General features: G+C 42.6%; 1 protein-coding gene across 6 annotated transcripts in view; it reads left to right on the top strand.

The window, feature by feature from the left end:
- The window catches only part of SSBP2 (single stranded DNA binding protein 2), an 875,377-nt gene that overhangs the window by 733,716 nt on the left and 128,026 nt on the right, over positions 1–13,635 (top strand). For 4 of the 6 annotated variants that reach the window (XM_078675321.1, XM_078675327.1, XM_078675323.1 and 1 more), the window contains exons 9-10: positions 4,078–4,169; positions 6,010–6,058. In XM_078675321.1, coding sequence (XP_078531447.1) covers positions 4,078–4,169; positions 6,010–6,058 — 141 coding nt within the window. The remainder of the gene's footprint in view (positions 1–4,077; positions 4,170–6,009; positions 6,059–13,635) is intronic. The other 2 variants (XM_078675324.1, XM_078675326.1) reach the window with 1 other exon arrangement.

Raw genomic sequence — 13,635 nt, 5'->3', positions numbered from 1 at the left:
CCCTGGGTGATAAGCGCTTTACAAATCCAAAAACATTTACAAACATTTACAAATCTGGAAAGTGTGCATTAGCATGTATCGTCGGTGGGGCATAGTTCCTTCTCCTATTGTTTACATGAGGCTGAAATGATGAATTACTGTTGATATCTACCTCTTACCCATAGAAGAAAACTGATTTCCTGAAAGATTGGAACCATTTTTGTCATTGTTTTGTCCTGCCCTCAATTTCTCTTCTCAGTGTATTATTCTTACCCTAATATTATAAATAAGAATTTTATTTTTTATTTTGGTACTCGCTACACAAATGCCGAAGATAACCCTAACGACTTGCCTATAGAGTTCAACATTGTTCGTTTTTATGTGTGCTTATCAATACACAGTGGATTGTGCCTTAGCTGGACTCCATGCCGTTCTATAGTAAGAGCGGGCAAAGAACTTGCTTGAGTACAGGACTTGCAAGATGTGAAATCGTTTCTGAATTAACATTGGCATGTAGTACAAGCACTACATTTTAGTGGTTAAGAGGCTCTTTCGAGAAGCTTACCTCATGCTCTACACCCCACACCCAGCTTTACCTCCTTCCCCAACACTGATTTTGGCAAAAGGATATATGGCTTGGTCTGCAAACTGGAACCCGTTGGATCTTGCCAACTAAATATCGTCCAAGTGTCAGTATTCATATATATACCTGTATGGCTTATACACTAGAGGTGTTAGGATCAGATGCTTTGAACTCGTCACAGACACAATTGTAGAACCCTCTGACCATGACCCTCTTTTGCGATACTGAAAGGGTGCGCACTCCAACTCTTCCCTGGTGCCAGAAGATGCAGCGTTTAGAAATACCTTCAAAGAGAATGCACATCCTCTTGCCTAGAATGCAGTGATTGAGTGCCAGGCCCTAAGCAAGGTGGTAGGGATCGCATGAAGATGTCCTGTGCATGATGGAGCACACAAGATAGGAGATGAATTAACTGCGTGAACAACATACCCTGACAACCGATGGTGGCCATGCTGATGTACTCACGAGAAGTACGGAGCTCGATGAAGTGCGTAAAAGGGCTGCATTGTCTTGATTAGAAAGAGTATGCAGTGAGAATACACGATGAAGATGACAACACAGGTAGACTATTGGCATGATTAATAGGATCTGACACCGGGGCTCCCTTATAACGCAGCTCAGGACTGTCACTGGGACATTGTAATGCACACACAGTGCAATTAACGCTGGATTTGCACAGTAGTATTATGCTTGTGCAGACTCAAATACCACAGAAATAGAAGACTGTTGAGGGCAGTAGAATATGGTTAATGCCCTCATACGCAGCACATGAGATCAGAAAAGCTATAGCTGAATTGTCAGGTGGAAAGACGACATGATCTGATGCCACCCATTCGAGTTCTGTGAAAGATGCATTAACTTGCAGGTACCCCATCTAGCGGAGTTACACAGTGAAGCAAGGTGGCACACACCACCAATGCAGCAATAATGCGATCATTCCTAAACCCAAGCGAGAGCCGATTAACATGAATTCCCATCATCTTTTGTCAATTGTAAACCCTCATTGCAAAATACTAAGTAAATTATTAGCCAGAAAGTTACTGCCAGATGTAATGCATGTTGATCAGATTTATTTCAGGACAAAATACACTGTGAACATTAGACCTGTGTTCCATATACTGTATGACACATCTGAATTTAACCGCTTTCTAGGAATAATCTCTATTGACCTGGAGAAAAAATCCGATATGCTTACTTTCGAGTACTTGCTGCTGGTTCTCACGAGAACTAGCGATGCCTTTCTTGCTTGGATCAAGCTACTGTATTTTAATACCACCATCGGAGCAGGGCAGTTAATACCTCAACCCTGGGAGGCCTATAGGTGCACTAGGTACCTTGTCACCTCCCCTGTTTGCTTTAGCAATTGGTCAACATAATAAGAAGCAAATATGAAATTAGAGTTATTGAGGTAACTAAGGTGAGGAGGATAATGTTCTATGTGGATGATGTGTGTAAACAACATTACTTCAGGGTTAAATCATACCTATCAGCTATTTATTATTTATTTATTTAAGAAGTTTTATATAGCGCTGGCCTGATCCTAGGGTATCGGAGTGCTTTACAGCAGATACATTGCAGAGATTCACAAAACATAAAACAAAAGAGCGACACATCTTCATGGGAATTGAGATAACTCTGAACTATCATGATAAGGCCAATATCTATCAGACCCATGTAATGAACCACCACCCAAAATGTCCTTTAAATGGGAGACCGGCATGTTCCATGACCTTGGAAGGCCAAGGGATAACGATGTGATGGTTGGGAACATGATGTTTGCGATCTCTGTTTATGGTAAAAAAAAACAACATTGCCCCCGACAGTGGGTCGATTTGCTCTGTCAAAAAAGGGAGGTATTACTGAGAAGGCTTACTACTTTTCAAACCTGGCAGTCAGCGTACAACCCACATTATTTAAGGAGCTAAATGTTTTACTATGCAAGCTGATGTGGAGATCTAGCTGAAGGATTGTTGTACTTAGGACTCTTCAGTTTCCAAAAGTGGAAGGAGGTCTGGAGGTGCCGGACCTCAAACGTTGTCCCTCGGTGAAGATGGCATGGAAACTAGTTCTTCAACAAAGGAGACGGGCAATAAATCACTGTTAGATGCCCTATAGAGGAGAAACGGGCATAGTGCTAGAATTCCAAAACTGGTCAACAGTTGCTCGTTAATGGTAGAATAGGTGCCCGTCAAGGATGCAAACATCAACAGCTTTTACACTGGAGTTGCTGTTATGGTGTACTCTTAATCTGAATGTGTCTTTGGAGAGCCATCCCCACACATTGTAATGTGAAACTTGTTCACCATAGGGAATGAGAGAAGACTTTATAGCCTTGAATAGAAATTTGAAAGGCTTGAAACCGAACAATAAAAGCGGAATTAGACTGGGATCGTGAATTGAAATGGATTGTTGTCTACTCGAAAATCCAGGAATTGTAATCGCCTGCACCAGGCTGAAATGATCCCCCTCAGAATGAATGCGGTACTATAGATGCAGTGTGTAGAGCTTAGTTGAGTTAGAACGGAAGTTACATGATATGAAATCAGATGACAGACCACCATAAGAAACTGACTGAGATAAACAGGGGCATGATATCTCACAACAGACTGTGGAAATGTAGCCTCAATGAATGCTCATAATTTGGCACAGCCGAACAAAATGTACAAGAAGTAGAAATAGGTATTAGCCCGTGCTTACCTTGTAAAAGAAAGTGCTGGTGCCTTAAGCTTAGCTTTGAAGCCTGCGGCCGGTGCAAATAAACATAAGCTTGCCGAATACCAAGGGTGCGTAGTCTTAAATCCACCTCATGTCTCTTTCATCGACTGCTAGACAATGCCTGCCCCCTTATCTCATCTTAGAATGTTTGTTTTTTTCTCTTTGGGACGGGTTTTTCCGTTTTTTCTTCCTCCATCCTTTCACATTTGTGTTTTTTCTTCTCTTGCTCTCGGTACATATCTAATGCTGAAAAATAAGTGCCGGTGCACAAAATAAATGACGGTGTCTCCCACTGACAACCATTGGTTCAAATTGAGCAGGACTAGTAGCCAACCAAAAGAAGCTATTGAGGTGACACAAGATTCCAGTACCATCAGTGACACGAATGCTCTGCAACATTTGTGTACAAGACTATCCTCCAATCAAAAAGCCTTTCTTTTTTGTTTTTGTTTGTTATGCAATATTGTAATGAGACTAATGGTTAGCGAGCATAACACGATTGTTGAATTGGATGACATCCTCAATATCAACCGTATAGTCTATGCAACAAATGTTCTGTGACAAAATATATGAAGATATTTTTAAACAAAGAGGATCTTGTGAGCAATAAGTAGAGCAGGAATGATTCATGTTAATAGCTGAGAAGACTTTGAATATCAACTTGCACAGCAATTCAGATTGAGAACTCCTCAAAGACTTTGTTACTCAGGCGTTGGCCATTCCATTGTTTTGAGAAAGTCCATTAACTTACTGTCCTTTCTTTCCCCCTCTTTGGTTTTGTTTTTTTTGTTTTGTGGTAGTCTGACCCTTGGTTATCATTGCAGAACTATGGAGGTGGAATGAGACCCCCATTGAATGCTTTAGGTGGACCTGGGATGCCGGGGATGAACATGTAAGCAAGCACCTTTGTAAATAACTAGCATATTTTAAATGTGCACTGTGTTTCTCTGTTGTACCTTGCCCCTCTGCTTTTGCCTCCATCTGTTCATATTCTGCATCACTAGTTTGATTCAGCATTAGAAAACAAAACCAGTGTGTGGATTGAGGAAAAACTGTATGCTTTCAGACAGACTATGTATTTTGTTATAATTCAATGTCACTGCTAACAAAGAAATGATTTGGTTTTTAAGCTGCTTGGAATCCCAAAGAGAAGTATCTTTATTTTTAATAACAGCCTTGCTCACATTGACTAATTGGTGACTAGTACTGGGGCAAAGCTGGCCTTACGGAGATTTCTTTACCTGGTGCATGCCCCGCGTGCTTCTTTCTATGATCGTAATAAGCATTAGACTACCCTTCTTTCAGGTCTGTAGTTTGATATGGACCCTCCTTAACTGAACTGCCCCCACTGTGGGACAGCAGCCGTTTTTTCATCGGGCTGTATTTCACTGGGTGTCGCTCTTCTTCTTCTTTCTCAAAATTGAAAAAGAAGTCCATTTGCGGCAGAAAAATAGAAAAAACTAAACATGTATTTTTTTCTACATTTTGAAGGTTTTTAGCGCTTACATTTTCCCTTTGGAAAGGAAGAGGGGTGGCCTAAAGAGAGCAGGGATCGATCATCTGCTGATCAACGTGATAGTGCTACAGCTTAAAAAAGTAGCGAGGAGTGAGGTCTATATGCGGTGCTGCCCACCAGGAGAAGACGTGCTGGGGGATCGGGAGTTGCGGTACAAAAGGGGGTTGTGATGGACGGAGCATCTGAACCAATCAAACACTCACACCCAGTCAAAAGATCTGGGTTTAATCCATCACCGTTCTTTAGCCCACTCTGCCACCCCAGTTCAGACATGGCTATATGCAAATCAGTCTGACCCTGTGCCTCGTGGGAACAGTCCAGCCCGAACTGCCAAGCCATGCCTTCCCTGGACCGGAAGCAAGTTTCCGAGTTGCCAGCCAGAGATTTCCACATTTTTAAGCCCGTCACAGTACCCATAACAGTAGCTTTAGCCCGCAAGGGGAGAATTCAGATTCGTTGGCCAGCTCTGAACTTTTGATTCTGGATGCTACTTAATGTTCCATTATTCAGTATGATGCTGTTGGAGTAACTCAAGTTGAGTCCCACTAATAAGAGCTCTCTCTGGGAAGACTTGGCAACAACTTCTTGCAAGTTCCTATAGACACTTAAACTCCAAATGTAACTAGTTTGCATCCTGATTTTTGTGAAGCATGGTGACTATGAAATACCCGCCTGGTACATTTACTTGGCATGTTTTTCTGTGTCATGCTTCATTACACTTCCATTCTGCAGGTTTAAAATATAGCTGAAGGGAATGTGTCTGAAAAGTCTTTTCACAACCCACATCGTGGTTGATCAATTCTGATCTTCTGACCTTCTGCACACATTCTCTTTTTTTGAAAGGAACAATAAAAACCTTCCACAGGACATTATGTAAAGTCATACGTTTGATGTATGTTATTATTTGTTCTGTTAACAAGTAATAAGTGCAGGTAAGAAGAATACCAATGAATGTGGGTACCATGTAGTTTGGCTCTGCCATCTTGGTCTCAAATGTTAAATATTGCGCCGTCCGTCTTTTTATATAGGGTTATAAATTAAGTGCTCCTTTTTAGGGTACCTTTTGAATCCTTAAGATAGTGTTGGCAGGTTCAAACTTAAGCAATGCTTTTGAAGAGTAATGTTACATTTCATGGGTATGAAACTTTTACTCCACATGCACAATGCTTGTGCATGCATGACAACATCAAATAAACTAATTTTCTTTATTTTACAGGGGCCCAGGAGGAGGTAGACCGTGGCCAAACCCAAACAATGCCAACTCGGTAAGGCAAATTCCATATATTAGAGCTGTAGACCTGGCATTTCACTTAAACTGCAAAAAGAGTAAAACAATTTAGTTTTATTACCGGATATGCCCATTCCATTTATTAACTTAATTTTTATATTTTTCCATCCAGTGTTGTGTACCATAGGTAATGAATATTCGCCATTGTGTAGTGCACTGTGTACAATAAGTAGTTTGTTTGATGTTCCAAATACCCAAGTTATTGGAAGGCAGTGGATCAACTCTATAAGGCTGAAAGAGTACCCTAGCAGGAGCTGTAAATGTTGACCTGCAGGTTAAGTAGATCTCTGTAAAAGATGCTCCTTCTACCATAATGATATCTTGTTCTAGTGCATGCATACTTATCATGTGAAACTCATTGCATAAATGTTAGTGTGCTGGTTGATTGCGGAGAGCTAGTGACTATTTGGAGGTAGCAATGTTGTGCCTTCTGTAGCAAAAACCCATATCTACATTGCAGCACTCTACCTTTCTGCTCTACCCTGACCCATTTTCCTACACAGTGTTACCAAACTACAGTATATCTCTACTTTCCACATGTTATGTAGATGATAGCTATTGGTAAAGATACCCTGGAAGAATCGCAATCACCCACTGTTATGTAAAGCTATCTGCCACACCTCCAAGATATTTTTTAACAGACATAGGGGACCCGAATTTTGGCAGAGGACCACGGGTTGCAATTCCTATTTCAGAGAACAAAGGTCCTGAGCAATTTAGAAAAATAAGAAAATAATGAAATATAGCCCACAGTGGGATACTATATATATCCAATGTCCAGCCGGACATGGAGTTTTATTCAAACAATAGAGTAAATGAGATCAAATAATGTTTTAGACAACAAATGTTAGTAGGGCACAAGCCTGTACCCTGGTACATAAGGGAAAGCGTGGGGAACTAGGAAAACAATAAAATAAAACATTAATTACAGGCAAAGATTTTGAGCTTGAGCTAACTTGCATACAGAGGTAAGTAACAGCAAGTTTGACCAAACTAGCAACCACAAGAATTAGACACAATGGATAGCTGTGGCACTATTTAGAAATGTTGACGTTTCGATCCCATGCTCATAAATAAAAAACGGGATCATCATCAGGACTACAATATTACATTTGCCTGGTTTAGAACATTGGTACCGCTCAAGGTTAGTGACGAGAGTTCTAAGTTGGATGAAGGAGCGGCGTGGAGCTGCTCATACCGCTGTAGTTGTACACGTCGGGACGAGGGCATACGCCCGGGGGTTCTAAAGGCAGGGTGGAGAAGGCGTCCGCCTTTCTCCTTGTGTGGCTCTGATTGTCAGAAATCGGTTGTTGGTCCAGTGCTGTACCAGGATTAGTTAGTAGGCACGCTCGAGGAGCTTGATGGCAGAATCCTCACAAGTGCGCGATGGCAGGGTCCTTGGACAGCAGCGGTGTGCTGTTCGGTACCGGGCTCGATGGCTGGTACACCTCCAGGATAGATCTCTGGGGAGGTGTTAACAGAGTAGCTGAGTTGGCTCCCTCCACTGCCCCAGATTTCTCGGGTGCTGGGGGCACATCAGGGGCACTACGTGATTGGCCCTCCAGTCATACGTCATTCCTATTGGGTCAGCACCATCAGGATGCCTATAAAGAATTCATGGAGGCCCAGTATCTTTAACAAAATCATGGTATGACCAAAACCAACTAGGCCACTACTACCCAGAGAGGATCTTAAGATAAGGCACAAGGAAGACAAAGAACTACTCTCCACCAGCAGACTTCAGTGACTGAGAAGCCAGGGGATGGCATATGAAACTCAGTAGATGGTGCAATGGGATACTGGCCTACAGCAGAGTGGAGGGGAGTGCACAGTGGTTGAAATGCAGCAGCAGAATAGCCCGGGGTGTCCCCCAAACTGGCACTTGCCATCTTGACTGGAGATGATGTTTCAGATGGGGTTGAATCTGTGTATGAGGGAGGAGATGATCCACTTGTTACGCCCATGACCTCGGGAGAGATTATCTGGTAGAATAGATAGATCTGCCTCAGGCATCGTAAGGTCCTTTGCACTGCATATGATGCTTTCATGGGGTACTTCTATCAAAGATGAGGGAAGAGGATTTACGGTCCATTCAGTTCCCCTGATTAGATCCGGAGTTAATCAAAAAGGAATGGACACTAGTGTCTACTGAACCATTGGTTCAAACTTGACAACCCTCATAGGCAGCCTGATTCAATCGATGCGGTGTATCTTTTATACGCCCCGTCAGTTGTCATGGCATATTCATAGGGTAGTCAAGAAGCGTGTGGTATGCCTGCCTCACCCGAGGCTACCTCTGGTCCAGGTAGAAGTGTCCAGGAATAACAGGGAGGGTAAATTATTATAAAAGGCAGTGTATCTCCAAAAGTTTTTTAATGAAAAAGGGATGACACTGTCGGTTAAGAATTGTCGATATATATATATATGTAATCGGGTAACTAGATTACCATATATCTATGTATATATGGATGCGTCAACATGTTTCAGCTCTTTAGGCCCAGCCGGGTCTGTAGAGCTTTCGTCAGGACAAAGTACAAACAAACATAGATGAGGTACTCACACTAGTCGTGTAGGTTCCTTTCGCTATTTTTAGCGTTTCTTATTTAGTCACCTTAATAGGTTCTTTAGAAAACTTCAACAGGGGTGTGAGAGTCGCTAGGCGTGGTCTTTGCCACGTGGACCGCGTTCAGGTCCCTGTGCCATGGGCAGAGTCAGCACAGGGACCTGAACGCGGTCCACGTGGCAAAGACCACGCCTAGCGACTCTCACACCCCTGTTGAAGTTTTCTAAAGAACCTATTAAGGTGACTAAATAAGAAACGCTAAAAATAGCGAAAGGAACCTACACGACTAGTGTGAGTACCTCATCTATGTTTGTTTGTACTTTGTCCTGACGAAAGCTCTACAGACCCGGCTGGGCCTAAAGAGCTGAAACATGTTGACGCATCCATATATACATAGATATATGGTAATCTAGTTACCCGATTACATATATATATCGACAATTCTTAACCGACAGTGTCATCCCTTTTTCATTAAAAAACTTTTGGAGATACACTGCCTTTTATAATAATTTACCCTCCCTGTTATTCCTGGACACTTCTACCTGGACCAGAGGTAGCCTCGGGTGAGGCAGGCATACCACACGCTTCTTAACTACCCTATGAATATGCCATGACACCTGACGGGGCGGATAAAAGATACACCGCATCGATTGAATCAGGCTGCCTATGAGGGTTGTCAAGTTTGAACCAATGGTTCAGTAGACACTAGCTTTCATGGGGTAGGCAAGTTTGGGAGGGAGGAACAAGGCTGGCTAGACTGCAGGAGCAATTTGGAACTATATATGTGGTGCAGCACCTGGGCCATGCTTCCTTTTAGCCACCCCCATGACATTGACAGTTCTTTTGGACCAAAATGTACTAAACCTAATTTGCTTTTTTTTTTTTGCGGTCATCATTATGGTGGGGGACCTTAGTGTTGCCACTGCCAGGGAATGGAAGGTGAGGTTAGAGGTCCTAGGTCTTTTACAACATATTGGCGCAATGAAAAAGTTGAGATCTTTTGGATGTGCGCTTTCACACTTGGACTGCAAGATTTTGAGTAAAGGGATGGCCACTAAGTTATTACATATTGTGGCAGAGGTGATCCACACCGACCAGAATGGACCTGTGGACTGGGAAGGAACATGTTTATTTACTTGAGGAGGTTATATTATGTCATAGACAGACTCTCAAGAGGAAATCACACCTATTGGTTGGCCTCCCTGAACATAGAGAAGGCCTTTGATACTTTGCGTTGATCCTAACTCCTGTGAATCCATATTGGAACAGGCTTCTGTTGTCCCGGATGGACAGCGTGGCAATAGCCGTAATGGCAGTATTACCCATATTTCTATACTTTTTTCGCTGACCTACCTGTTATACCGAGTTGAGGCTTTTTTCATGAACTGAATCTAATCTAATCTGGATCACAGACCGAATGCGAGTGGCTATTCTTAGAGCACCATGGCCCATCCACAAGGAGGGTTGGGCACCACTCACTATGAAGCTTATTATCTAGCAAGGCAGCTGCAGTTGGTAATAAGGTGAGTGACCACCCATGGCAATTTAGAGAGCGACGACCTACAGGCAGTGTTACCCAACTGCATAGCATTAAGCTGGATGTTGGATAGTCAGAGGCTATCATCCACTTTCCGACTCCTGTTACAAGGGGCTAAGAGCTGTGGCGTTTGACCAAATTACTAGAGATAGCCAAAATTCATGTCCGGATTCTGTCATAATACCTAAACACGAACATAGGAATGACACTGAAGTAGAAAGCACAAATAGGTCACACTATTTCAGACAACCAATGGGTGAAATGTTAGGAATACAGTAAAACTGTGTCTAGAAACCCAGGCCTAAAATGGATGCAATGTAACTACATCCACCAAAGATACCTTTCCCCCACACATTTTGGCAAATTGTATGTGGGCACTAATACCGCTGCCCAAGAGGTCGTACACTAGATGCTGATTTCAGTCACATGGATCTACTCTATGATCATGAGATACTGGAAGCAAATACTCAAAAGCAGTATTGGCACTCACAGACAAAAATATACCACTAAACCAACGTACATGTTTGTTAGAACAACTTCTGAGATCGAAACAAACTAAATAGGTTTACTGGCTTATGGATTTTACCTTAATTCTTGCCAAAAGATGAATAGCTATGGCCTGGAAAGCAACTCTTAAAGTCGGTTACTGGTTAAAGGATGGGAAGAGGTAGGCCTCGGCTGAAGTATGCACATTTATACGTAGTAATAAAAAAGGGCTAGGAGTGCTGCACATTCCGGTTGGGACATGACACTGGCTAAACGTGAAACAAAATCAGTCAATCAAACTGCTTCAATGAGTGTGTTCTTGTCGCATGTGCTGCTACTTATAACAAAGGCTCCCTGTTTTCTGTTTTTACTGATTTTTGCAGATAAATACAGACAGAAATTAATGTGTTTTCTGTCTGAATTTTATTTTAAAAAGTAAATAAAATCAGACAATTGTGCTTCTTTTAAGTGACTCTCCGTGCCATCTTTCAGGAATTGTAGCCCAACAGCTGAGCAGATGGACAGCATGGGAAATTAAAAAACAGGATGACATTTCTTTAAATAATGTGTTACAGCAAACAAATGATGGGTGGAATGCTGACCATGCAAACATTCTCCGCCAGTCAAAAGATCTGGGTTACATCCATCGTTCTTTTGCCCATTACGCCACCCCAGTTTGGACCCAGCCATATGCAAATCAGTCTTGAGCCTATGCCCGATGGGAACAGTCCAGGCCGAACTCCCAGGCCAGGTTTGCCCTGGACCTTAAACAAGCACCATGGGACCGGTTTCAGGGTATGTCACCCTTCTTCAGCCGCTGGATGGATTTAACCCAGATCTTTTGACTGGGGGAGAATGTGTCCATTGTCCGCATTCTGTCCATCATCTGTTTGCTGTAACACATTTCTTTAAATAATGGCATATTACAACACATATTTGTGGCATAATGCTAATATTTAGTGAATGTTTTGTTACAAAATATTTGGCAGCTTAAATAGATAAATCAAGACACTCATCAAAGTATGAGTGTGTGTCTATCAGTTAAGTAAATATGGAAATGTACAGTTTTACAACTTCTTTTATACACAAAACACATAATAAATATGGATAAATACAGATAAAATGTCCAAAATATAAATATGAATAAATACAGAAAGAAATGTTATAAAAATGATTACCATAAAACCGGGAGCCCTACTTATAACTCACAAACAGTGGTGAAAGATGGAACAGCGGCAATCAGCATCTGATGTTGATAATGTGTATACCTCAAACTTGAGGGAGCGCAGGCCCAGTAACCGCAATAGTGAGCGACAAAATGCAAAATTTCCTAGCACTCGTAATGGAAAGTTTCAATTCTACTAAGGACACAGAGGCGAGGATTATGCTCTGTTTTTTCTTCATTTTACAGCAGCCTTCAACATGTGAACAAAACTAACTTTCCCATAAACCACTGAAAAAGAAAGCAGAAAAACTTCAACCAATCAAAGTCCATCATGCCCCATATAGTCTGTTGTCTTCCTCTATGCCCCCACGTTCTTCATGCAACAGTGACAATGAGCTCTGCAATTCTTACTCTTGCTTGGAGATGCCGGTTCAGACAATAATAAAACAAGCATGTAACCATCCTACATATCCAAATCAATGTTGCATTGTACATAAACATTAACTCATTCCGCAGAAACCTTCGCAGTAATACCAAAAACACCAATACTTCATCAAAGATCGTGAAGTTTATAATACACCTTACGAGGTCCGTTACATGCACACAGTCTGTGGATCCACCATATATGCTGTACCCATACAGGGTGGGATATTGTTCATTTTTCATCAACTATATTTTATTAGCATTATGTGCGAAAACATACATAATGAGCATTGAACATACATCCATTACAAATTAAAATGACTCTTCACGCTGAACAGGGCTAGACCGGTCAAGGGAGAGCTACCAGAATGTACTCTGGGGTCTTGGGGCGAGCGTCCACCTTGCCACTGTTCAAGTCACTCTTGGCTAGTTGTTCAGTGTTTGTCTTGTGCCTGAGACGACTGTGAGCAATCAGCTCCCAGGCCGTAGAATGCCCTCCACTTGCCCCACTTGAATTTTCTAGGGTACCCTCTGTCTGTGTGTACCACCTTTTGGTAGGCACCGTCTACATTCCCCATATCCTGCCTAGGTCCCGCCTCGCCACCACCAGGCTCATTGAGCAGAACTCCAGCTTTTTGCAGGGCAGGTCAGTAGCTCCAGGAACTTCCAAGAGCACAGACTGGGGGTTGCGTGGGACCTCTTCCTCGAGTATCTCCCAGTTTCCTCGGTATAGTCTCACAGTATTTCTGAATCTCTGCGCACCCCAAGGGATGTGGAAGAATGACCCGTTGGCATCTCTGCGTCTCAAACAGTGGGCTGTGGGTATTTTCCCCATCATGTGAAGTCTGTCCCTGGCGATGTATTCTCTGTATAGGATCTTCAGTTGGATTAGATAGATTTGTGCTTTAATAGCAACCTCGCAATGATGTATCAGTGCCACCTCCCTTTGTTAGTATTCCATGTCATCCATACCCCTGTCCCAAGGCCGGCAGGGATATTGTTTATTATTAGTTTGTATATGGCAGAGACTCCCGCCGGACTGCTCCTTAAGTGGCTTTCCTGAGGAGACGAGTGTGTAAGTCAGACGAGTCAATCGCTTCGGTGTGTAAAGTATGTCTGAGCTGGGTACATTTATTGAATTGCTTATTGAAGCACCCATATTCCTCTTGCAGTCATTCCAAAGACTTTATCATCCCATCCTCCATAGTGTATCAGGCTGTAAATGGCAATGAAATCCCAGCGGGTAAAGCCCTGCAGTTTGCTGACATCCCATGACTTTGTACCCTCCCAGAATGTTGTACCTTTCATGACTTTCCCTTTCTATCCCACATGGGTCCTCACTCTGTCCCCAGCTGCGAGAGCCACTCGTGCCAGAGCAGG

This window comes from Lissotriton helveticus, chromosome 2_1, assembly GCF_964261635.1.
Source record: "Lissotriton helveticus chromosome 2_1, aLisHel1.1, whole genome shotgun sequence".
Taxonomy (NCBI): domain Eukaryota; kingdom Metazoa; phylum Chordata; class Amphibia; order Caudata; family Salamandridae; genus Lissotriton; species Lissotriton helveticus.
Note: the sequence above shows the minus strand (reverse complement) of the source record. Positions and strands in the feature narration are given on the sequence as shown.